General features: G+C 41.6%; 1 protein-coding gene across 1 annotated transcript in view; it reads right to left on the minus strand.

Annotated features, from left to right (window-relative positions):
* The window catches only part of AKAP13 (A-kinase anchoring protein 13), a 113624-nt gene that overhangs the window by 81106 nt on the left and 4601 nt on the right, over window positions 1–27917 (minus strand). Inside the window, exons 3-4 of the mRNA XM_080807551.1 lie at window positions 14111–14186; window positions 9093–9229 (exon numbers count right to left, since the gene is read on the minus strand). Coding sequence (XP_080663677.1) covers window positions 9093–9229; window positions 14111–14186 — 213 coding nt within the window. The remainder of the gene's footprint in view (window positions 1–9092; window positions 9230–14110; window positions 14187–27917) is intronic.

Below are 27917 nucleotides of genomic sequence, written 5' to 3' on the forward strand. Positions count from 1 at the left end.
GGACATTAGGAGAAGGAAGGGAAAAATGAAGGGGGAGACAAATCATGAGAGACTATGGACTCCAAGAAACAAACTGAGGATTTTAGATGGGAGGAGGTGGGGAGTTGGGTTGGCCCAGTGATGGGTAACAAGGATGGCACGGACTGCATGGAGCACTGGGTGTTATGTGTAAACAATGACCCTTGGAACACTACGTCAAAAACTAATGATGTACTGTATGGTGACTTCACATAACACAGTAAAAAATAATTATTAAAAAAAAAATAAAAAGCATCTGCCTTCAGCTCAGGTCATGATGCCGGGATCCTGGGATTAAGCTGAGCCCCATGTCATCAGGATCCTTGCTCATCAGGGAGTCTGCTTTGCCCTCTTCCTCTGCCCCTCCCCGACTCGTGCTCTTGGCCCTGCCCCCTTTAAATGAATACATTTTAAAAAAAAATCTCTTAAAAAAAAGCCCCTGCAAGGACAAGATCTCGAAGCCCTGTGTTCCCTTCACTGGGCCACACTGTAAAATTAAATGATGCTTTAACCAAATAGATTGTAAAATCGGGTAGGTAATATTTTAAAATAAACTTGACTGTTCTTTTTAAGTTACTGAGGGTTAAAACTTGTGCATCTTAGAGCATTGAATCATGGAGCTGCTCTCCAGAGAGAGGAACAATGTAGATGGTCGCAAATACTGATTTCAGGATGTCTTGGCTTTCTCAGTGTGTCCTCCCCTCAAATGAAATTCATTAAGATGAGATCATACAACATGAGGAAGGCCCCTAATTCCAACAGGAGCTGTGTCCTTGCGTGAAGAGGAGAGACACGGGGAGAGACATAGGGAGGCGGAGCTTGAGGCCACGGAGTGCTGGCCAGCAGCAGAGGCTGCGACAGGAGCCAGGGAGAGATTCTCCCTCAGCGCCTCCCGAGCGAAAGCTGCCCCTCTGGTACATGGACTGTAGGCCCTCCTGCCTCCCAGACCGTGAAAGAACACTTTGTTGTTGTTTCATGCCACCCGATTTGTTGTAATTGGTGACAGCAGCCCTGGGAAGCCATATACTCACCCTCAAGCTGCTTTGCTTTTGATTCTCAGAACAGTACCAAGGGATGAACAGAAGGGCCATGATAAAGCAAAATGCACGACGGGCCTATTGTCAAACACACAAGCAAGGCTTTGAAGGAAATGAAAATGAGTTCAAGTTTCCATTTGGCCATTTATCATACATTTTCACAAGATGGGGCTTCCCGATGAGGAAATGGTGTGTGGACGACAGAACAGGTCCTTCCTCTTGGTTTGGCACCTAATGGCCTTGCAGGGACAAGGCCTTGAAAGACCACCTGTTATCTCTCTGGTACTTGACTCATCCAAGACTTAACAAACAAGCATCCACCCTTTTGTAAGACATTAAAACAAGATGGGAAAATTATTGTTGGCCTGTTCATACACATTTTAAGGAAGAAATCTGTCTAGCATATAACTGTGACACAGTGTTGACCCTGGTGTGTGCTAGGACACTTCCTAGTGTTCAACTATTATGAGCTTGTAGTTATTACTTGGAAAAGGGAAAACCAGGACAAACTCAGTAATGGAGGTCAGTCTTCATTCCTAAATATTGGAGGTGAATGGTTTTTCTTTAATGCTGGATTGAATCTAAAGAAGGCTCTAAATTACTTTTGCCCAAGACTTATGTGTTCTCAAAAGAATTTCCCAGCTTCATCATGTCTTTATGCTACCCTGGCAGAACAGAAAGTAGTCAGGGGTGTAATAAAAAATTAAACCCAGAATATGGTCCCAGTCTTTCCACTGCTAGGTATCTGTCTATGGATAAGCCACTCTCTCAATTTGTCTACCTAAGATGATGATCTTTACATCAAAAGAGGCTAGACCCTAATGTCAGGCAAGGGACTGTCTATTTTCACCATGAATAGAGGGAACAAGTGGGTTTTTTAAGCGTCTGATTTTTTTCCCCAGTATTCCCTTCTGAACTAATTAACTTATTAATAATAAGTTCTTATGGACATCTGCCAAATAAAGAGATACAAGAAGCGATACTTTCACCATTGTCCCCCCTCCTCACAGAAAGTAGCAGGTTTGGGGATGCTGTTTTTCCATTTATAAACCAGAAGGGGAAAAATCATGGCTTCTGTCACATAACAGAATGTTCCATGCCTAATATTTGAAGCCATTCTTAAACAGTTTTTGAATTATATGTTGGGTGTTTCTTTGGAGAAGTCTTTCCTCTTAAAATGTCTGTTAATTGGGGCGCCTGGGTGGCTCAGTGGGTTAAAGCCTCTCCCTTTGGCTCAGGTCATGATCCTGGGGTCCTGGAATCGAGTCCCGCATCCATCTCTCTGCTCAGCAGGGAGCATGCATCTTTCCTTCTCTCTCTGCCTGCCTCTCTGCCTACCTGTGATCTCTGTCAAATAAATAAATAAAATCTTTTAAAAAAAAGTCTGCTAATTAAATGACTTTCAGAGACTTATATTAGTCCTGATTGTCTGCAGAAAAGGTGCCATGGGATCAACTTAACTAGCACATTTTTAAAAACCTGGTTTTGACTCTATGTGAATCAAATGTACTAGTTAAACTGATGCCCTGGCACTGTTCCTCCAGACAATCAGGAGTAACAGTCCAAGTTCCTGAAAGTCATTTAATGTATTTAAGAAACATCCATACACGTATATTTAAGGGAAAAAAAAATATATATAATATATATATATATAGTTTTTCTTCCCTTAAAGGCAGATGGCCAGAATACAATTCTCTGCTAAATACAAGTTTTTTATTTTCTTGTTTCCCTTAAGATGCAGTACTGGGAGTGGGTTAGGGCAGAGAAGGAAGAGAGACGCAGAAAGACAGACACAGGAGAGGAGGGGTGGCTGGGAGCTGTGCTTGACTGTGCCAAAGTGAGTGCACTGGGAGTAAGACAGCTGAGTCTAGAGCTGAGACTGACACACGAGCCTTTCCTCCTGTGAGCTGTCCTGAATGGTTTTCCTCCTGCATATGGGAGGATGGAAACACATACAAAAACTATCGTGGCTACCAACAGCTTCTTTTTCCTTACAGTTTATGCCATCTTGAAAATCTGCAAACAGTGATCAGGCTTACAAAGATCTCTAGGAATCAAAGAGAAAACTTACCAAAAAATGGGCCTAGTGAGTAATACAAAGGCTTGTCCACAAGATCCAGCCCCTGTCCGACAGCTTGGACTCTGGGGGGCAGTGACCCAAGGATACTGTTTTGCTTAATTTAAGGTAAAATAAACTAGGGAAACTGAAATTACAAAATAATGATATAAATAAAAGTTAACGAGAAAGGCTAAATTAAATGCTGCTGCTATCTACATAAAGCTGGGGAAACAATGGCTGTTACTTGGGTGTACGTGCAACGCAACTATTCCATAAATGTGATTAACGATTATTTACTGGATACTTGCCACATGGGGGGCTCGCACTAAGTGATTTAGATGTATTTGTTCTTTTCAATTTGACTTAGTAGGTACTATTCTCATTTGATACACGAGACAACTGAGGTCCAGTGAGGCTACATAATAAGATTCTAATTTATCTGGTCTGGGGAAAGGGCCAGATTCTTTTTCTTCTTCTTGAGCTCTCCAGATGATTCTAAGTACAGCTAGGACTCAGTCCCATTATTATATACAACAGATCTGTGATAAAAATGTTCTAAAAAATTAAGATGGACTCCAGTCCTACATGTAAAAGCCAAAATTATAAATGTCCTAAAAAAAAACATCTTGACTGGGGGCAGACAAATCAGGAACAGGACAGGACACAGGTAGCAACAGCCATAAAAAAAATGGATGCATTATACACTTCACCCAAATTCTAAACATTTAGTACAACACATGTTTATGAAAGCAAACAGGGAAGCCATGCACTGCAAGAAAATATTTGCAAAACATAATCTAATGAAGGACTGGTATCCAGGATACCATATACAATTCCTACTTCTCAACAACAAAAAGACAAACAAATCAATTTTTTGTTAATGGGCAAGAAATGTGAACAGACACTCCACAAAGGACGATATGCAAGTGGCCAATAAACACATGAGAACGTGTTTACCATTATCGCTGGTTGTCAAGGAAATGTAAATCAAAACGGTAATGAACTACCACTACACGCACACCAGAAATGCCAAAGTTAAAACAATTATACATGTTGATAAGAACACAGAGCAACCAAAATTCTCATACACTGCTGGTGAGAATGTAAAATGATACAACTACTGTGGAAAAAGGTCCGGCCACGTTTTATAAGACTAAACTTATACCTGCCATATCATCTACCAGTTCCACTCGTCTACCCAGTAGAAATAATAACATTCATATTCTGTTTGTATGAGGTTCTGAAATAAAGAGAACTAACCTGTGATGGGAAAAAAATTGGAACAGTTGTTGCCTCCAGGGGGTTGAAGAGGAGACAGACTGAGAAGCCGCATAACCAAACTCCCCAAAGTGAAGGTAATAGCCTGATCCATATGGAGGTTTGGGTTATAAAGATGAATGGATTTGTTAAAAGTCGCTAAGGTACAGCTATTATGGAAAACAGCATGTAGGTTCCTCAAAAAATTAAAACTAGAACTGTTCTCTAGAATCTAGCAATCTCCTACTTCTAGGTATATATCCAAAGGAAATAGAGCTACTGTCTTGAAGAGGTACCTGCACTCCCATGTTCTCGGCAGCCAAGACGTGGAAGCAGCTTACGCATCACAGACAGCTGCAGAGGTGAAGTAAATGTTACTCAGAGTTTAAAAAAGAAAAAAAAGAAGAAGAAGAAGAAGAAGAAGAAGAAGGAAACCCCGCCATTTGCAACAACATGGAAGGACCCTGAGGGCATCACGCTAAGTGAAATAAGCCAAAGACAACTTTTACATGATCTCACTTCTATATGGAAACCACAAATGGCAACTCTTAGCAACAGAGAGTAGAAGAGGGCTTCCCCAGAGGGTGGGGGAAATGTCGAGATGTTAGTCGAAGGGCCCAAGCTCTCAGTTAGGAGATGAATAAATTCTGAAGACCCAATGGACAGCATGACGACCACGGTTACTAACGACGCACTGTGGACTGAAGTCTGCTAGGACAGTGCATCTCACGTGTTCTTGCCACCTGCACAAAGAGGTAACTCTGTGAGGTGACAGACACCTCTGGCCTGATTGTGGTAAGCATTTCATAACTATCAAAGCATCTTCTTGTACATTTAAATATGTACAATTTTTATCCGCTATAACTCATAAAGCCGAGGGAAAAGTCACCGAACTGTGCATTTCACTGTGTGGAGAATTTATAACAAACAAACAAAACAACTCTATTAACACATACTGAATTCTAAGTATTTAGGGGTAAAAGTGCATTGTTACCTGTAACTTGCTTAAAAATGCATTAAAGAAATTAGATGCACTAACTGGTGAGTAGAAAAAGGAAGGACAGTTGCACAGGTGTGTAACAAAGCAAGGGTATGAAGGTAATGGTGGAATCCAGGTGGGGGATTGCACAGCTCTTCCAACTTCCGTGGATGCTGCAGCATTTTCTCAATAAAATGTTGGGGGAAAATGCCCGACTGGCTCTCTTAACCAAGAATCACCTCGGACTGGTAATGTATAGGTATAGAGAGAAAGGTAAACATTATGTAACATATGTATATATAAATATAAAAACAACTACACACTTTCTGTCCATTACCGCACCTGAAGGAATGTTTAATATTGCTAAAATACCAGTCCTTTAATTTTTAATAACTTATTCATTAAATATTTATAAATTGTTGTCTATGATACACAAGGCACTCTGTCATGTGCCTTTGGCAAATAACAGCTCATGTTTTAAATACCTAATATGTGCCAACTGTTTAATCCATTTGTGTGCAATAATTTGTCTAAGAATCTTAAGCATGTGATAGTGAGCTGCTTCACAGTTCTGAAATTATAATAAGTTTCAATACTTGTGCATAAATAATAAAGTTTTTTGAATTTGGGTTCTGTAAGTATAGCTACTTTTATCCCTGAGAGGCTAAAAACTTTTTGGCTTGGTGACCGAGTACTTGAGAGCAAACTAGCATAAGAAAAGAAGCGTGCTCCCTTAAGACTTATTAGCATCTTAGGGGAGTTACTCTGATTTTCTCAATTGTGGATACATTTTACAGCCTGGAGAAAAAAACAAGGTGTGAGCGCTTTATCTAATTCTCCTTGGGAAAAGAGCGACTATCAATATTTTCGTGGACTTCAATTAGCCTTTTGGATAATAGGGTAGCCGAGATTATGTATTTTATGATTACTCTTTCTTTGCTAGTGCCAAGAAAAAGTCCAGGATTTTTTCCTATTTTAAAAACAGAACCTAGGGGCACCTGGGGTGGCTCAGTTGGTTAAGTGTCTGCCTTCACCTCAGGTCATGATCTTGGGGTCCTGGGATCGAGCCCCGCACTGGCCTCCCTGCTCAGTGGTGAAGCCTGCTTCTCCCTCTCCCTCTCTGCCCCACTCGTGTGCTCTCTCTCAAGTAAATAAATAAAATCTTAAATCTTAAAAAAAAAAAAAATCTGAATTTTATGCTGTTGATCTATGGAGAAGATGACGACCTTAGAACTAGCAAATATTCAGAAGAGTCATCAGGAAGCTCCTCTCACCCGAGGCATATTTACTGGAAGGCAGGCTGGATGGACACTGAAGGGTAAGACAAAGGGTTTGTGACCAACACTGCAGGCTGAAGAGACCTCTGTGAGGCCAGAGTCACACACACGGCTGTAGGAAGTGACCTAACGTACTACTCATGGTGCGCAGAGAAGAATGTTGTGACGCCTTGCCCAGAGATGATTTTTTAGAGACGGGAGAGGGGAAGGCACTCCAGGACAGGGTGCAGTTTCACAGCACACGCTGTGTGGCTGTCCACTGAGGCAGCCGGGGAGGGACACCACCCTGCTTCTGTATAAATCACTGGCTATTAAAGCAGGTGTCTGGAGATCGAGACAGGGAAGAGATCTGAGAGTCAGGCCTACGTACGATCTCAGGACTGTGACTTACCAGCTGAGTAATCCGGACGACACCTCTCTACCAGTCAGAGCCCGCATTCCCTCAGGAGTTTAATGAGGATAAAACCACCCACCTCACAGGGTTGTGGGGAGCTCGAAATGAGATCACATATATTATAAAAAATTCGGTTCAGGGTTGAGTACATAGTAACCACTTTGTTAAGTATGAGCCTGTCTCTCTCTTGCCCTCCGCTCTCCCCTTTTCCTTTCGTACGCAACCCCTTGGCTTTAGGAATGCTAGAGGAAGCTCTTATTGCAAAACCTCTCCTGGTCACAACCAACTTTGGGAAAGTGGAAAGAGCTAAGAGGAAGAACCCTCCAGGTCTCGCCCCAGGCCATGCGACATTCTCGTGCTCGCACAAAGAGATGACGGTGCACCCACCGTTTCTGGTTTTTCTGAGCCACTGCGGTACAAAATGTGGGTAGAAGTTGCTCTGGGGACTATGCTCCAACTCTTAGCAATTCTATCTGTCTAGTCATCCTGAAAAAACTGCCCAATCGAGCACCAGCCATTCGTCTGAACAATCTCCTCAATGTTTTTGGCAGTCTGAGTAAGGACGCAAAACACAGGAAATTGGAATTCTCTTTAGCTAGGAAAATCACTGGGTTTAGTGAGCAGAAATCACTACCATTCCGCAGACATGGTAGCGTCCAGGGACGAGCTGTCATACACCTAGGAGGGAGCAAGCCTTTCTTAATGAAGACTCCTCAATTTTAAAACACCTTTGACTACGAAAAATTTCAGACACACATAAATGTTCAACAAATCCCTGTGTATTCATGACCCAGTTTCCGTGATTGTCCGTGATTCGATTCTGAAGCGGGAACTAAGAGATATCATCTGTTTATCTGAGACACAAGTAAAATATTCTGAGAGACATGCCCCTTCAGAATGGCATTCCTCTTGGCAGTGGGGGATGGTTCAGAAGTCCTTACAATGAAAATCTCAAAGTCACAGTGGAAATTACCCAAATTCTATTATTTTTAAAAAAAAGAAAATCATGATTTCCCTCTTTCTAGATCACCTCAAAGGAGGAGAGATTTTCCCAGGGTGCAGATTTTTTTACTTTACAGAACCCACTGAATCAATTTGCTACGAGTAACAATGACAGGAATCCTGAAGTTCCATGAATTTTTCCAAGGACCCTCCCGGAAGACAGTGAGGACAAGGAAAAGGAACATGGTGGAAAAGAATCAGGGAAGGCCAAATGGGCACATGACAGCCACTGGACAAAAGTGAAAAGAAAGTGTTTGAGGGGACATTTACAGAGGCTTTAAATATGCGCTAGCCCAGAATCCCAGGATGCCAAGCCTCTCCCGTAACTTATGGGACAGCTTCATAAAGGCGTGCTTACAGTTGCTGTGTTTCTGCCCCCTCGCCCCCTCGCCCCCTCGCAATTAAGACAACCACGTGTGGCATATGACTGTGTGGCGTATGACTGAGTACCACTGCGGATCCTGCTGTGGGAAAGCCCGCTATTCTGCTTCTCAGGAGACAAAACAGAACTCGCTGCTACTAGATACAAACATAAGCAAAAGAAAGCAAACCGCCCCCATCCCCCGACCCCTTGGAGAGCCTCAGATTATATGAGAACACATGGTGACTCATGTGCCTGGGTCTGGCTCTTCACCGGGGAGAAGACAGTCTGGGTTCCCCAGCAGAGATCTAGAAAGTTCCAATTAAGCAGGCTAGATGAGGAGGGGTGACATCACCAAGCTGGGCAACGAGCTTCAGGCCTAAACACATTAATCAGAAATGCCTCCACGGTTAGTTTATACACATGACGTGTTATAGTCTGAGCTGCGGTCCCTTCCTGCCCACTGAAAAGCATTCACCTTCCTCTGATTTAATTCACACCAAAGAAACTCCCATTTCGTTAGGCGTCAAAGCCTGTGTGTAACCAGCCACAACTCTACAGAGGATAAAGCGGCCGATGCCTTTTTCTAAGCCCCGGACACCTGGAGCTCCCTTCTCTGGAAGGGAGGACACTTTCTTCTCCAGGATCACACAGAGCTGGAGATGCTCAGTACGGTCGGCAGGAGTCGCATACTGAGGCGGATAGTACCTTGGGGAAGATGATGCTGTCCACTTCTTCGCTGGGTGAGTGAAAGAGGTCAGAGTCACTGCCGGATTCTCTTTTGAGGACTCCTTGTTTTGAGGCACACTCTCTGCCCAGTCCAACATCCAGGAAGTTCTCACATTCTGAGGAAGAAAATACGTTCAACCGATACCTTTTCACTGCAGCAATTCACCTTGTAAGTCAACCAACTAACGTCCCCTCCTTCCAGTATTAAGCAGCTGTAAAGGACACAGTCAGATTAGTAGCTTTTTAACTCTAGTATTCCAATTCTAGGGTGATTGTTACTCTAAGACAACCATGAGTTTGCCATGTAAACCAAAGGCACCAAAAGATAAAATGGTAATTTAGAACCACAATTCCATCTATATTTAGGTATTTAAGTGGTAATCTTTTCCTCTTGGTAGTTAGAAAATATTTTCTTTTGCTACTAAAATCAGATGTCCTTTATTAGGAAACTATGTGATAGGGTTTATGGCCAAATTTCTAAGACTTAAGTTCTTTCTGGAAACTTGTTACCTAGCCAAACACTAGGATTAATAAAGGAGGGGAAGCATATCTAATACAAATGTCAGTATACTACACTTATGGGGTCTATTGAGTAATAACAGAAATATAATTGTTTAGCTTCTACCTTAAACAGACCTGACATTGGGGAATAATGCACTAAAGAGAAATGTTATCGTCTAGAATCTGTCTTCAGTTCAGTAACTATCCTAGGGACTCTGGTGAATCAGACAGAGGGGGCCCTGACAGAAACATTATGCTGTAGATCAAGGAATCCTAAACACTCAGTACACTGAAATTAGCAAGGTATTTAACCCACTTTCTCCTATTAGTTCTGTAAACATAAAGGGACATAAGACCTGGAAGCAAAAGAATTAAAAATACTTGTATGCGGTAAAAGCAAGAGCCCAAAGAAAGTCAGCTAGTGGGTAGATATCAACCTCCTTCAAGAAGTCTGGAGAGTGAAGCATTTCCATTTCGGTTAGCGTTTTTATATGGGATTCAGACAGACATATATCAACTCTGCAAGTGATACTAAGCGACGAGGGACACAACAGTTCAGAGGGCTACCAGCTCATGAGCACGCCACCTGGAGGTTTTGGTTGAAAGCAGATTCAAGAGGAGCTGATGATATTAGGTGACAGCAAAACAAAAAATACCGATGGCTTTAGACTCTATTAATAGACAGTGTACCCAAGTCCAAAATGGAGACAGTCCTACCATTACGTGACAGTTAGACTGCACCCACAGGATGATGTCTGTCCCTAGGTAACATTTAAAGTCGAACAGTGGTAAACAGAAATGCATGCATGGTGATGAGGTCACAACAGTGGAAACACTCGAGAACCACGTGGCTTGCACAGGAGCTTGAAGAAAATGTGTCTAAGGGCAGCTGCAGATTTGCTGTGCGCTGTTCCAGAGGCAGAACAAAAACCCTGCTGTGTGGAAGCCACAGAGCTTTGCTAGAAGTAGGCTTCTGGGCAATGGGCTGGGAGTTTCAGAAAGTAACCCGTCACTTCACCAGAAGGGGTGGAGCAAAGGCTGAATGACTTTGTCAAGAGGTTTCAGAAAAGATGCATACACAGAAGGGGAGGCAGAGATTAGGCAACCCCCAACGTCTCCCTAAATTCTCAGGGTCTATGTTTGGACAGTAATTGTACGTGTGTGTGTGTACGCGCGCACGTGTGCTTGCACACTGCAGGATGAGAAAAGAAAGTTTCTTCTTATCTGAATTAGCTAATTATTGATCATTAATAAATTTTTTGCCCCGGATTAGCTGGGAATCTTAGAGGAAGGGTCAAAGAAGCACTGTACTGGTATACAGGTCATGAATTGCTTGACCATAAAATTACCTCCTCTGTCAGTTAGTATTTGACTAGGTATTGGGGATTATCCAAATAAAAAGAGATACTTAGTCTGTGTATGTGTGGGGGGTAATTTACAATCTTGTAATAGAAGCAGACATATGTGGAGACAGTTCCAACATAGAAGTACACAAAGGATGCCACCGGGAGCCCATAGATTAATCTGAAAATGTTTCATTAAAGGAAAAAAAAAAAGACCCTAGTCTATTTCAATCTTGGTTGGTCCAAACTATTTCTGAGTGTTTCATTCAATGGGACTAGCCCTGCCTTTAAAAGACTGGAAATCATGGGTATTCTGGACCACGCCTCCCGCCACCAATTTCGGAGAGTATGTACTAACTTAGGTGGAGTTGGTGTGTGTGACCTTTCTACTTCTCCCCCTTTCCCCACTTGGAAAAATCAAAAACTCCATTTCATGGTTGAGGGGAAAACAGGGGGCTGGCCAAGAAAAGAAAGGGCTGTCACAGCAACTATGCTGAGCTGCTGCTCTCCAGCTGGCAGGCAAACAGACCACGTCCCAAGTCCAGACTGGAAAACAAACCAATTCAAGACGTTCTAATGGAAAATTCACAGGGAAGATCCAGATTCAGCCCCGGTAGGAATAGCTCACCCAGAAAATAAATCTGGGCCAGCAAATCAAGCTGGAGGACGACTCCGCTGCGTGATACAATCCTAACTGTTGAGCTGGGGGCCGGCAGCGGGGGGAGAAGAGTAAGCGAACAGGGAACAAGGGGGAGAAAAAGACCCTAAGCCATCATGAAACCCCACAAATGAGGGGACCCTAAAGGCAAAGCTAATCCCCACCTCGTGTCACAGGCCTTCCTACCAGCCCTCTTCCTAATGAATAAGGGGGAGCAACACATGCAGGTAGAAGCAAGAACACTGAGCACTGACTGGTTTTAGAGTCCGTCCTGTCTGGCTTAAATCTCCCTCCGCTGACTTTTAGCAGAAAGATCCCGGGCAACAAGTCATTTAACCCCTAAGCCTTCATTTCCACACCAGTGAAATGGGATGACCAGGACCTCCCTAAAACAGCTATAGAGACTGTTAGAAGGAATTTATGAAAACGGTAACCAGAGCCCTGCCCCTTGCACACAGCAGGTGTGTGACAAACACACCTAATGAAGTCAAGCCTTCGTTATTAACCTACACTGTGCAAGTATCTGGTAAGGACATTACCTTGACGTGGGTCAGTCCTATTTTATGACTCGTATATAAACCTACCTATAAACTTTTGTGTCCTGAGACATTAACTTCTTTAAAAGCTAGGAAAACGTGTCATTTTTAAGATGCTGTGTAGTCATTTGGGTCTAAAATTATATATATGCAAACAAATTATAGCAGGCAAAGAAAGACAGGAAAAACCACCAGCAGCGTTCACTGGCATTTGCTGAACCATGCTACTCATAATGCACTGGTATTTATTTGTACTTAAATAAATCTGTATTTATCCATAATGGAGGAATATCCAAAGTGATTTTAAAACATGTTATCCCTCTTGGTTTTACACTATTGCTCTCTTGAGCTGTGTTTGTAACATAAATGAAACCTCTAAGATCCAGAGGGCTTAGAACTCACCCAAAAATTTGCTAAGATCAAAAACTCAGGTCTGAAGCTCCAAAACAAAATCCAGATCTTGGATGCTGTTAGAGAGTTAAAAAGACCCACTCTAAAAACACCAAAGTAGTTATGCTTGGGGCTGGAATATGGAGCAGACACTGTCAACAAAATCCAAGAGGATGTCCTGGGGAAAATGCTCAGGGGTTCAAAATTCATTTCTTTAAATGAGTAAATTAAACTCCAGCATGAGGAGAAACTTAAGACAGTTTCACTGCTTGCATGGTTGGGCATCATTATACTTTCAGAAAACACCCTGAACAGCTCAAGGAACGAAGATACAGTAAGTAGTATACTTTTAAGTAGAAGATTCTAGGGGGCTGGATGGGGTGTTAAGTGTCAGCTAAATCTGTGAACAGGGTCAGTCTTACAACATGCCGGGACCCTAAACACAACTATAGCATAATATCCTCCATGTGAGACAAAACTAGGGAAGAACACTTTTCATTTCTGTCTCTAATACTTCCTTTGGAATAAAGTCAAAGAGTTGAGAATCAGTAGGAAAGCTCTTGGGAGATACAGGATTTGGAAAGTTTGTCTTTCGATTTAATACTACCGCAGGACATCCACAACTACCAGTCAGTGAGGATTCAATAAATTTTAAAGCAGGTCAGTAAAACCTGTAAAGGTGAACAGAGGTGTTGCTGACTCAAGTCGACTCAAGAGCCCAGGGTACAAATTACCGGCACTCACAACAGGCCCAGGGACTTACAGTTACGCACTATCTCATTCAGGCAACATGCCCCACTGAGAGCTAGTAACTTTTGAGAGATGGGAGACAATAGAGCGCACAGACATTAGGGAACTTTCCTTACATCACTGTGAATTAGTGGCTAAACCTGGGGAAAAAGACGGGCATCTTAACTACCCACAAGTCATACGCTGTGTCATTAACAAGCCAGGTCTTAGCAGCTGACCCTCACCTGTTGTTACTAACACCTCATGGGCGTTTAAGGAAAGGCTCAATTGGGACAATACTTTCAAAGTTTAGGGTTCTCAATCCTGGCTATGCAGTAGAGTCACCAAAGGAGCTTTCAAAGATTCTGAGGTCCAGCTCACACCCTAGGCGCAATTAAATCACAACTTCTGCGAGCAGGACCCAGGCAGCAGTGTATTTCTAAATCTCCCCAGATAACTTTGATGTGCAGCCAAAATGGAGAGCCACAGGATTAGTTCTCAATAAATATTTATAGTTTTATCAGACTGAGAAACCACGATCCTAGGTATGTGCACAGCACAGTTGCCTTCACAGAAGTGATGAGTCAGAAAGCCACAAGTGAAGATTCACTACTTATATGAAATTTAGGTTAATTCTAGGACACTACATAGTCTCAGTTGAGACAAAATGCCTACAAACTCAAATCACACATACCCCTCTCTTCTGACTTACTGCATGGCACAGTAAGGAAGGACAGTATCCAAAAGAGGTCTGTAATCAGACGGGGACTGCAGTGTAAAAAAATGGAGATTTAAGTCACAGTTATTCAAGCGTCTGGAAGTTGGAAGACCCCTGCTCACCTGGGCTCTGTGTAGGGGCCAAGAGAGGTGCTGTATCAGGGCACGGCTTTATCGTACACCAGCTTTCTCGATTTATCTGAAAGAAAAGAAAAACACATCAACTTTCAGAAAGAGAAGTAATGTGGGATGATTTTACAGCTGCTGCAAGTGTATCTGTTGTACCAACACTCTTACCTTTTTAATACTTTATTGTAAAGTGAGCAAAATTATGACAAGAAATAAATCCTTTTCACAACACAATCAAGGCATGATATGCTCAATTAAGGCTCCAATAAAAGCAACAGAAAAAGATACACAAAGAGAAAACCTGGTGCAGGCCAAGGGTTAAATTAAAAAAAGAAATTAACAAATGCAATGCGCCAAAGATTAAAATACATATTTGATATCTTCACTTGCAAGTTAAAAAAATACAAAAATAATTTCTAGGTATTCAAGAGTTACTGTCCACTGGAGATCAGACAGTAGAGAATTCTATGTAATTAATTATTAATTTAATTCCCCACAATAGCTACAAGAAGTTTGTAGTACCTGGATCCAAAGGATAAGCTCAGCAGTGTTGCTGAGGTAGAAAGCGACAGGACTGGCAATGGAAAACAAGTTTACGGGAATCCAGCGCATATTAAGAAAACATTCCCCTAAAATGGTTTTTTACTTTAGCCTTTACAGCTCTCAGTCATCTAACATCATAACCATCTACTTTCGTTAAATTTGAAAGAATATAATTTTTTAAATTACCATGAAAGATTTCAATAGTCCTCTCCCCATAACTGATAAAACTAGACACAGAATCAGTAAGGATACAGAAAACTTGAAAAATATTAGCAGCCACTTTGATCTATCCAACACATACAGAGCAATTCACCCAACAATAGCAGAATACACATTCTTTTCAAATAGTCATGGAATGTTCACTAAAGCAGACCATATTCTGTGGCATAAAAGAAGTATCAAATTTGAGGACTGAAATCATACTACATATGCAGTCTGACCACAACAGTATCAAAATCAGAAACCAAAATAAGAAGTTACCTGGAAAAACCACAAACATTTAAAAACACAAAACAAAACAAAAAAACACATACAAACTTAAAAATCCATGAATCAAAGAAGAAATCTTTAGGAATCATTGTGTAGTTAGTTAAACATCAGAAAATATCTCAAACTCAAAAATTCAAACATAACATATAAAAATTTGTGAGACAAAGCTAAAACAGTGTTTAGAGCAAAATTTATAACATTAAATGCCTATATTGGAAAAGAGAGGTCTCAAATCAATGATCTAAGTTTCTACCTTAAGAAACTAGCAAAGGCAGACTAACCCAAAGCAAATAGGATAAAGAAAACAAAGAACAGATACCAATGAAATAGAAAACAGAAAAATAAAATCAGGGACGCCTGGGTGGTTCAGTCAGTTTAGCGTCTGCCTTCCGCTCAGGTCACCATCCCAGGGTCCTGGGATAGAGTCCCATGTCGGGCTCCCTGCTCAGTGGGGAGCCTGCTTCTCCCTCTGCCTGCCCCTCTCTCTCCCTCTCTCCTTCTCTGTCCCTGACAAATAAATAAAATCTTAAAAAAAATTAAACAAAATTGATGAAACCAAAAGCTGATTCCCTGACTAGATCAATGATATCAGTAAAGTCTACCCAGACTGACCAAGAATGAAAGTTAAAAACTGCAAGCATCAGGAATGAAAAGAAGTCATCATTACAGATCCTACAGACATTGGAAGGGTAACAAAGGGATATAATGAACATCACTGTAACAGATTCAACAAGTTAGATTAAATGAAAACATTTCACAGCAACCACAAACTACCAAAATTTGCTCAAGAAGATAACCTGAAGACCCTTATTCTATTAAAGACATTGAATTCAGTTAAAAACCTTCCTATAAGGAAATCTACAGGCCCAGAAGGCGTCAGTGGTGAATGCCACCAAACATTTAAGGAAGAAATAATCCCAATTCTACACAAATTCTTCCACAAAATAGAAAAGGAAGGAACAACACACAACTCATTTGTATGAGTCCAGCATCCCCTGGACACCAAACCTAGACAGACATTATAAGAAAAATATAAATCAAATCCCACAGAAACTCAGATGCAAAATCCTGAATGAAAATTAAGATACTGAATCTAGCACACAGAAAAGAGATCAAGTTGTCAAGACCAAGTTCATTCCAGGAATTTTGAAAAATCAATTTATTAACAGACCAAAAACGCCACAAATTAATGATTATCAAGAAATGTAGGAAAGTGTTGGGCAAAAGTAAACATCTATTCATGATAAAACTCATAGAACACTGGAAACAGAAACGAAATTCCTCAGCCTGATAAAGGGTATCTATTAAAAACACACACACACACAAAACATCCACAGTTAGCATCATACTTAATGAAGACCAAATGCTTTTGCTCTGAGATCAAGACCAAGGCAAGAATGTCCACGATCATCACATTTATTCCACACTGTATAGGGGTTTCTAGCCAATTCAGTAAAGCAGAAAAAGAAATAAAACGCACAGGGGTCTGGAAAGGAAGACGTAAAACTTCCTTTATTCATAGACGGCATGACTGCCTACATAGAAAATCCTCAGGAATCTACAAAACTGTTGCTGGAATAAATCAGCTTAGCAAAGCTGCAAGATATAAAGTCAATATATAAAAAAGGAGCACTAGTTCTATATATTAGCAGTGAACAATTAGTAAAATTAAAAACAAAAGTAATACCATTTACAATAGCATCAATGAATATAAAATCATTAAGAAAATCTGAGCAAGACTTGTATTCTAAAAACCACAAAACATTGATGAGGAAAATTAAAGCATGCTTAAATAGAGACCTCATGTTTATACATCAGAAAATTTAGTCCTATTAAGTTGTGAATTCTCCCCCAAACGATCACTACTTGATTCTAAGATTTATTACAAAAGGTACAGTCATCAAGCCAGTGTGGTACTGGCACAAAGACAAACATTTAGATCAACGGAGTAAGAGAGAATCTACAAACAGACCTTCACAGACATGGCCAACTGATATCTGACAAAGATGCCAAGTGTTACTCCAACCAGGAAAAGAACATTCTTCTGAACAAATAATCCTGCAACAAGTGGTATCCACATGCAAACAAACAAAAAAAACGTTGGCAGGAAAAAAAACCCTCAATATTTATAAGTCTCCCTCAAATCTCAAATCTTGTATCACCTATAAAAATGAACTAAAAATATACCTAAATATTAAAACTACAAAACTTCTAGAGGAGGGGAATATTTTTGTGACCGTGGGTCAGGCAAAGATTTCTTAGCACACATGAAAACCTGAAAAAACTGACCACATCAAAATTAAATTTTTTTGCTCCTCAAAGGCATTGTTGGGAAAATGAAAAGGCAAACCACAGACTAGGAGAAAATATTTATACAGGATCTATCTGCTGAAGGACCAGTAATAGAAACTATATTAAATATAAATTATTAAAGTAAATATTAAATTATAAATGACTATGAAAAACCTCTTAAATGCCACAGTAGGACAAACAACACATTTTAAAATGGGCAAAAGACTTGAGAAATTATTTCATCAAAGAATATATGTGACTGGCAAAGAACACAGAAAAGGTGCCCAACATCATAAATCATCAGGAAAGAGCAAAGTGAAACCACAAAGAGTAATGGTCCATATCAGAATGGTTAAAATTAAAGACTGATAATACCAAGTGTTGACAAAGACATGGAAAAACCGAGCACTGATACGTTACCAGAAGAATGCGAAACAGTACAGCCGCTTTAGACAACAGGTTAGCAATTTCTTATAATGTCACTAAAAGACATTTAATACAACACAACACAACAATCCCACTGATGGGTATTCAAGAAAAACAAAACGTTATCTTTGCACAAAGAATTCTAGTGGGATTCTCAGAGCAGCTTAACTCATGATAGCCCCTAACTAGAAACAACCCAATTTGCTGTCAACAGGTAAATGGATAAACAAATAGTGGTACATTCATACAATGCAAAAGACTCACAATAAGAAGGAATGAACTACTGATATAAACAGCATGGTTGAGTCTCAAGATCATGAGGTTCATAGAAAAAAAAAAAGCCAGACAAAAAACATTATCTAGTACATGGTTCCATACAGTATTTTAGAAAAGGCAAAAATAGCGTGAGAAGTTTATTAGTGATTCAACTGGAGGAACAGAATGACTGCAAGGGGGACAGAAGGAACTTTGGGAGTGATGGCAATATTCCCACCATGACTGCAGAAGTTATTATACATAACTTCTTGATATTATTATACATAACTTAAACATTTGTCAAAACTCATCAAACTGTGAACCGAAATTGACTTTACTGTATATAAATATTCCAACAGAACTGAAAAAAAAGTTATATTCCAACAGAACTGAAAAAAGTCCTTCAAATATAAGTGCAATATATGTTTTTAGTTTTTATAATTCCCAAGCACCTTAACATTATAATCCTCTAGTTTCATTAAAATTTTAGGAACCTTTGCAAAAATTCTTTATCTTAGGATATTTTTCATTGCCCTCTCAATTCCACAGCCAATGAGTAAACTGAACATTCTTGGCCTTTAATATGTAAGGGACTGACTATACGTTTCATTTCATTTTAGGCATTTATATATTAAAAAAGTTAAACAATTTGCAAAATGTATAATATATATAGGTAAATATATAATGTAACTAATACATTAAACGTACATAACTAAAATAACATATTGTTTTTATTTAATTTAATTAATTTATTTATTTATTTGAGAGAGAGACAGAGTAAGAGAGCATGAGAGGGGAGGTCAGAGGGAGAAGCAGACTCCCCATGGAGCTGGGAGCCTGCTGTAGGGCTCGATCCCAGGACCCTGGGATCATGACCTGAGCTGAAGGCAGTCGTTTAACCAACTGAGCCACCCAGGTGCCCCACGTATTGTTTAAATCAAAATTTAAACATTAAAATATTTATAAAAAATAACACGTAATAATGAAATTAAGATTAAATCAAATCTTTTTTAAAAGACTAATTTATTTGAGAAAGAGAGTGAGCATGAGTGGGGGTAGGGCAGAGGGAGACGGAGAGAAAATCTCAAGCAGACTCCACACTGAGTGGAGCCTGACACAGGGCTTCATCTCACAACCCTGAGATCATGACCTGAGCTGAAATCAAGAGCTGGAGGCTTAACCAACTCAGCCACCCAGGTGCCCCTAAATCAAATCTCTTTAACTGAATACACTCATTTCTGAGTAACAGTGGTGAGAACATATTAATAGTGGAAGAACAGTCTTCATGGGACTCTCTTAGCAAAGGCACTGATTGTGAGCAAAGGCACTGATTGTCCTTTTGTTCTAAACTATCTTTTCCAAAACGTCTGTATATCAAATAGCCTTGAAAAATAGAGATACTGTTTCTTTCCGAAGCAAAGGGTAGGTTTGTTTACTGTCCAGCATAATAAAGATAATGTCTCAGTCAAGGGCAAAAATCAGGCAGGCTCACTGCCCATTATAAAAATTGAGGTTTCCTAAGGGTGGGGTTTCTCCACTGTGACACAGCGCCCTCCTGCGCTCCTCTGTGGTGCCCCTGGGGGACTTGGGAAGCAAGAGGAACCAACAAGAAAGCGATGCGCAGGGTGCTTTTTGTGCAATAAGCAATAAATTCATTTGTCCCGGGACCCAGGAGCCCTGTGACTTCAGCTAGCACTCCGGAAATTGTCGGGCTAACTTGGGAACCTTCAAGTGGGGTAAAATCTTGGACCTATCGTAGTTTTGACAGTGAGTATATATTAAAGAGTATTAAAACATTTAAACACAGTGGAAGGCAAAAGTCTCTTGACAGAAAAACCTTAATCTGATTCAGTTTTTCATTGATTATGCTTAAGTAAACATAAAGAAACAATATCTACTTTAATTTTTCAGTAGTTTCCCAAATTTTTCTTTACAAATTACTTTTTGTTTTTTAAATTTAATTTGGGAAATCTATTTTATCGTATCTTTAGGCTGGCAGGAAAGTTAAAAGATAGTACATAGTTCTTATATGCCCCTCCCTCCCCAGTGTCTCTAATAGGAACATCTTACATAACCCTGGTACATTCGTCAATAGCAGGAAACTGACATCGGTACATTACCATTAGCTAAATTCTAGACTGGATTTGGATTTCATTTCTCTTTCCACTAATGTTCTTTTCTGTTCCAGGATCAAAATCAGGATACCACGGGACACGGAGTGTGTGTGTGTGCCTGTGCACATGCAAGCACACATGCATGTGTGTTTAATTTGGCATTTTAACATCTTTACTGGGATGTAATTCATATACTCTAAAATTCACTCATCTAAAGCGTATGATTCAATGGCTTAGGGTATTCGCAGAGTCCTGTAACCGGTAACCAATGTCTGAATTGAGAAGACTTCATCCCACCAAGAAGATACTGTATCTGCTAGTCTTCGCACCCACCCACCTCTACCTCCCAGTTCTGGGCAATCCTGAGTCCACTTTCTGTGTCTGTGGATTTGCCTACTCTAGACACTTCACAGAAATGGAACCACACATTATGTGGTCTCTGGCGACTGGCTGCTTTTCCTTCACAAAGGGTATTCAAGGTTTCCCCATGTCACAGCATGTATCAGTACTTCAATCTTTTACTACCAAATCATCTTCCGCTGTGTGGGGATACCCATATTTTTTAAATTTATTTATTCTTCAGTTGATGGACATTTGGGTTGTTTTCACTTTCTAGCAGTTTGGAATAATGCTTGCTATGAAAATCCATGTACGACTTTTTGTTTGGGTGTGTTTTCACTTCTCCTGGGTTTACACCTAGGAGTGAAACTGCTATGTCATGTGATACCTTCACGTTTAACATTCTGAGGAACTGCCAGACTTCTCCAAAGGGCCTGCACCTTTTGATGTCCCTACCAGCAACGTACTGGTGTTTTATCTTTCTGTATCTGTGCCAACCCTTGTAATTGTTCTTGTCTGTTTATCTGTCTAATTGTAGCCATCCTAGGAGGTGTGAAGTTGTATCTCATGGGAGTGTGTGTGTGTATATTTAAAGATTTTATTTATTTGAGAGAAAGCGAGCACAAGAGAGTGTATGAGTGGGGGTGGCGGGGTTGGGTGGAGGAGAAGCAGACTCCCAGCTGAGCAGGGAAGCAGGATGCCAGGCTTAATCAATCCCAGGACCCTGGGATCATGACCCAAACGGAAGGCAGACGCTTAACTGAATGAGCCACCCAGATGCCCTGGGAGTATATATTTTTTAAATGGAAAATATATTTTAATCTGTTGGTTACTTTCTAGGAAAGGAAGACAGTATGAAGATGTAATGTGCATCACCCTTAGGTTTGCCTTTCTCCTTATTTAATTAAAAAAAAAAGTATTAAATATCTCCTATATATCAAATCATTCTATGAAGCCTTAAAAGCAGCAGTAGTCAAGAAAGTGTCCTGCAAGGATTCCCAGTTTATGTGAGAGAGATGTGGAAGTGGTTGGTTACTGTGGGCCTTGAATGCACTGAGATGTGTGCTGCCTGGGACAACGTGAGCTGTAATTAACAGAAAGGAGAATGAGTGGAACACCGTAAGGCGTAATCACGTTGTAAATGCTGTGCATATTTCTGGCCAAGTCACAAATGACAAAGAGAGACCCGAGGCCAGAGTTAACGACTCTCTGCTTCGGCTGCAGGCAAGGCATTGCACAACACAGCGAGTGGGGAATCAGAGACTGCCACACCCTTGTAGAAGCAGAAGAATTCAGAGAGCTTTGGTTTCACACAAGTTAAGGAAGCAGAGGGCTGAGAAGAGAAGGTAGGTCCGTGGTGCCAACTGCTGCAGAGATGTGGGAGGAGATAAAAGTTAGAAGTTACCAAACTGGGCAATTGTGACATTTCTCGTGACTTTGGAAAGGGCACGTTTTATTTAACAGAACAGGTAAGATCAGAATTAAAACTGTAAACACCTCTTGATATCTCTAGATTCACAGTACTTAAGTTTATAAAATACCGTCAGCTGGACTGGACTTCTCTCCTGCCCCAGGAGGAGGCACGATGCCATTTCGGAGGAGCCCACACACGCTCCGCGAGGCTAGATTTGCGGACAGTATCCTCGCGGACTAACTGTACTGGCGACGGCGTCTGCTCCGAAGGCTGAGCTTCCTAAGAGAAGCACATCTTAATTCCGTGGGTTTCCCAACCGAGTAACGAGTGTGGATTTTACGGTGGATGCTTAATGACAAACCTTTGAATTCATCATCCGCAGTGACTTTACAGAGAATGAAAAGTTAGGACTGAGAGCCATCAGGGTTATCACTCTGCCTCCGTTTACCAGATCCATAAACAAACCCACCCACCCGAGGCAGCGGACGCAGAGGAACTGGGCCAGTCAGGACGAACTCACAAACGGCGAGGGCGTTTTTCTCCTCAGCCCCACAAGTGCCTCTTCTGACTTTTTCCTTTGTCTTGGAATTCAACAATTGTTTAAACGAGTTTTAATAACAATACTAAACTGAAACAGTCTGGCGAAGTATAATTCAGATCTCTGGAGGCGATTAGTTGGAAAACAGAGTCCCAGTTTACTTTGGACAAAAATATTTAGAAAACAAAATATGAAAATGAAACAACTAATATATGGAACTCTGGGTGCCAAGTTTCTGAATATCAGAATGCGGCCACTGAGAGAAATGTTTTCTGTCTGTTTTGGGCTGTCTGTCCAGATGCCTGCTTCGGTCACCGACAGCTAATTAACAGCGATGCGCTGAGGAGACGCACCATCTCTATGGACACAAGACACTTTAGCAAATCTGGCCACAACGCAGCTGTCAGCTGGTTCCTTCTTCCGAATTAGGGCTCATTTACAAACATGTAACAGTAAAACCTATCTAGAAAAATGTTCAGGTTTCAGGTAAATCAAGACTTTTTCACCAGGGAAGGATGGGGAAATGTGGCCTAAGAAGGCTTCCTGAAGCTCCCTGGCGGTTAGCGCCATGCACATCCGTCCACACAGCTGGCCACGCACCATTTTGGGGGCACCCGCCTTACACAAGAAAGAGTGCAAAGGCATAGCAACAGACATGAGTAAGATGGGATCTGACTACAGTTGGCAGGGTGGTTCTCACAGTTCATAAGTGTGAGGAACCCTTTTGAATTAGAAATGCCATGGGTTACATTTGCCTCCCGTACCCCAGGATGACAGAGGTAAATAACCATGTGACATGACTCCACCAACCGTGGACCACAGCCTGGGAAACACTGAGTAGTCACTGAAATACAATAGGTGTATGAGTACCGGAAACCTAAAGAAGTAAGGAAGCTCCCAGAATTTAAAAAAAAAAAAAAGATAATCTCTGGTTCAGATAATTGAGAAAAGCTTAGCAAAGCTGGTGGTCTATGAGGTGGGCCTTAAAAGGGGACAGGATGCTCTGGAGAGGGGTGGGGAGGCAGGGAATTCCAGCCACGTGGAAAAAAAGGATGAGCCATCAGTTAGGACACTTCAGAGCTGGAATTCATAGCCTTTCGTGGCCCAGACTCCTTCCAAGAATCTGAGGGAAGCCATGGAACCCTTACGAGAAACACAGGTGTGTGTCCAGTCAGTGGTTCTGGAGCACACCCTTGGAACCCTGATGACAGACCTTTTCCATAGATTCTCTGAGGAGCACAAAAAGCCCAACAGTTCCCAGAAAGAAGAATGGAGGGTATGGCTACAGCGAATCTAGACTTTATTCTTGAGCAAGGGTGGACCCTTCCCCCCATTACAGAAGCAAGGGAGTGAGAGCAGTACTACGCCAGGAAGTTAACGCTAGAAGTGTACCGATAAAATGGGGTAGTGCGGAGGAAGGGAGTAGGGAGCATCAGGACACAGAGACCAGCGGGGACTGAAACTGGACTAGCCTAGCAGCAGCGCGCAGATGGGCTGGGGAGGAGTCCTCCGCAGACAGAAGCAGCAGCAGATCAGCACGCTAGCACACACGGTAGAATCCACAAAATAAGCAAAAGCGGTCAAAATTCACCATGTAACAGACAGGAAATCCCATGGGGAAGAGTATGACGACGCACTCTGTCCGACCACGCAGAGTCTCAAGTGTTCTGATGTCTTTCAAAGAGGGCGACATGAGGCAGCCTGGAAAGCTCCTACTTCTGGCCTCTTACAAATATAACCAGTGCAAAAGTGAGTGTGCATTAGGGAAATGCACATAAGTCAAAACCACAATGAGACGCTGTATCACAGCCATTAGGGTGGCTACGATCGCCTCCTCACCTCCAAAAAACCACCGAGGAAATAACAAGTGTTGGCGAGGGCACAGAGAAGTCAGAACCCTGTGCACCGCTGGTGGGAATGTCAGACACAGCCGATCCAGCAATCCCACTTCTGGGTATATGCTGAAAAGAACCGACAGCAGGGACTCGAGCGGATATTTGTACACCAATGTCCACAGTAGCGCTGTTCATAAGAGATAAAAGGTGAAAATACCCCAAATGTCCATCAACAGATGGATGGATACACAAAATGTGGTATGCGCATACAGCGGACTACCGTTTACCCTTAAAAAGGAAGGAACCTTTGACATGTGCCACGACACAGCTGACCCTACAGACAGGAGGGTCAAGTACAAGTACAAGGTCAAGTACAGCCAGTCAGCCAAGTACAAATACCGTATAATTTAACGCATATGAGCTAACCAGAGTAGTCAAACTCACAGGGACAACAAAATAGAACAACCCAGAATGGCGGTTTCCAGAAACAAGGAGTAGGGAAAGAGAAACGTGGAATTGTTATTTAATGGGTAGAGTCTCAGTTTGCAAAGACAAGAAAGTTCTGGAGACAGACGGCGGTGAGAGTTCCGCAACAGTGCAAATGTACTGTGGCACCACTGACCTGTACACCTACTGGGGTAAGTTCTGTGTCATGGGTGCTCCCACAAAAAAAGAAAGAAAGAAAGAAAAGGAAGAAAAGAAAGAAAGAGAAAGAAAAAAAAGCATGCAGTAATTAGAGATAAGCAAGCCTGTTTAGACAAAAGTGGTCAAGCAGCCCACACAGTCAGGGGCACAGCTGGAATTCTGGGCCAGATGCTACCAATCACGGTCAATGCCATTAACCAGAGGCCAACGCCATGTGTACCAAGTGCAGAAAGAATGTCAAAACACGTATCAGTATTTTCCACCACATCCTGTAGACAGTGACAGCAACACCAAGCATACTGTCTTCTTGTGTGAACATATCGTTCTTACCATATAAATAAACTGCTTAAGAGATATAAACTGGGTTACAAAACATCTCCCCCGTCCTTCTGCCCTGTTTCAGAATCTGATATCACAGATAAGTCGGCCCTTGTCTTGGTGCTGTTCTTCAACAACTGTTTCTTTCTCATTCACACCAAGAGACAACTTAAAGACTGAACTATGTGGCTACACTGGGAACATTCAGAGTGCTTCCTATAGGCCAGATAGAACGCCAAGTCCTGAGTACAAACATGGTAACACACCTGTTTGCCTGTTAGTCTCTTTTCCAAAAGGTGACCTCTAAGATCGAGATTTCTCCATAAACGGATGATAAGCTGGTTCTCTGTACTATCAACACTCTTCCTACCCGGCTCTGAGACTAGGCTTGGCCAGATTCTGATTCTTAGCAGAATTAGGAGACAGAAAAGGAAGAAACAATAGTGTTGAGACGTTAATAATTTGAGTTTTAAAGAGACCAATGAAGATGATTATGAGCCTCTCTCTCCAGATTTTGCCCTATGGAATCTTTGAGCTAGTATGAGCAAGACGCAGGACTGGCAACAGACTGGATGGGTAGAAGAGGGAAGAAATTTTGTTTAGCAAGTGGCTGGAAGTGAGGAAGATAGAGGAAGGTAGACACTCTGCTATTACATATCCATGTTTTTGGGAGGGAGAAGTTACCAAAAAACTTTCTGGCTCTGACCCCATTTATGATTCTTTAGCTAGAAACCAAACTTAGTCTTTTGTCCACACTATCTCCAGGATCCCTAGATCACGGACACCACGGGTATTCAACATCCAAAATTCGGGGGGACTACAAGGCACATGGAACATGGGGCAATGGAAGGTCAGAAGAAAGGCCAGGGCCGTGCAGGTAATTCTTTGTTCCTGCCACGAAGCCTGGGACTCCTTGAGAGCATCTGAACTACACCCACATTGTGTTCCCATCAGTCTGAAAATAGAGCTGTACATATTTCCAACAGAGAGGGAACTGCCTTTTGTTTTTGGCAGCATTTCTCCTACTGTTTATATCTGAACATCCTAATAATACAAGCTCAGGGTTACACCCAGCCTTCCCGGCCATTGCTCATATTTACTTCCTCTGCAACTGTCTCAGGAGATCCAGCCAGAGTTACAAGCTGAACGAAAGGAAGCAAAAACCCACCATCCGGACAGAGAAGCCAATACTTGAGTCAAATCTTTTCAGGGAATCAGACTGCAACTGGGCAGATGTGTGCAGTTGTCCTCAGTCCTGAGTCTCCTTGCATCTTTCGTTTGACGCAAGGTCGAACTGTCTTAGAGAAAGCAAACTTATGAAGGATGGGAGTATTTCTCGGGAAAATGACACTATACTTAAAGACAAATTACTCCTCTGAGCTTTAGCTAATGAGGTCATGTGGCCTGCCCAAACATCATGGATAGGGATGGGGCTGTCCTCTGCAAATATTTTCATTCAGTGCACACAAAACATGGCTGCAAATCTTTTAAGCATTCACCAGACACTTTTAATTACTAGCTATGAAGTATGTTCTCAATAAACCATCAATAACACGAAGAATATTATTATTAGTAGGCAATATTTTTCCAGGTACCTAAAGTTATAAAATTAGTAATTAGTAAAACAGAATGGGCCTTGGACTACAATCAGTTTACATCAGCAATCAATCCTAGATTCTGATGATCTTCTTTCTGGTATGCTAGTTTTGCAGAAAGTTTCAGATATGTAGTGTCCTCTTGTGTTAACATGGGTCTCGGGAATACTCACCATGAGTTTAGCTACTGAGCTACATTAGGTGAAAACTTCTTTCACCAGCTTGTGAGTTCCCTACTAGCTTTTTGAAGGATGCTGACAAAAATAGGCATGTTGGTACCAATGGGTTCCTGCTGAGAATAAAATTCTTCCATTTCCCATTTTGAGCATGTGATTCATAGTAACCAACCTCTTATCATAGGAGCAAGAAGTTATACACAAAGAGAGGGGGTGGTCAAGGGAATATCATATAGTGAGGGAGAGCAATGAGTGTGTGTGTACTGGGCCGGGGGCTGGAGGGGTAAGTGACCAAGGAATACTGTTAACGTATGCCTTATTATTTAGCAAAGAATTCAGAAAGGAGGTAAAATTTCAGGGTTGTTGGAGGCCGATGGTGGGAAGCAAGAGCTGATCTGAGGACAAAGACTGAAAACGTATGCAACTTTAGGGAAATCTTAAGGCAAGGCCTTGATGCAGGAGAGCTACCATGAAACAAACTCTATAGAACTGACCAAGGGAAAAGATCGGATTGCAGCACAAGCCAAAAAAAGCATGGCTATATAACCGGGACGAGAATGGTGAAGCTAATCTGCAGCGAATTACTGGGATGCCGATGGAAGGCCTGCGTCGTAAATGTGGAATCCCACAGCAGCGGGCCCACAGCCTAAATTTTGTGTTTACTGTCCTCCTCCATCTCTGTGTTCTTACGCCAACCTTTCAGTATATTAACTACAGCCTATGTACCATGATGCGTAGGAATCCTTACTTAGGAGTCCTAAAAGAGTAATTCATTCAATTAACAGAACTTCTTGAGCATTTAATACAAACAAGGAATATTGT

This window comes from Martes martes, assembly GCF_963455335.1.
Source record: "Martes martes genome assembly, chromosome: 7".
Lineage (NCBI taxonomy): Eukaryota > Metazoa > Chordata > Mammalia > Carnivora > Mustelidae > Martes > Martes martes.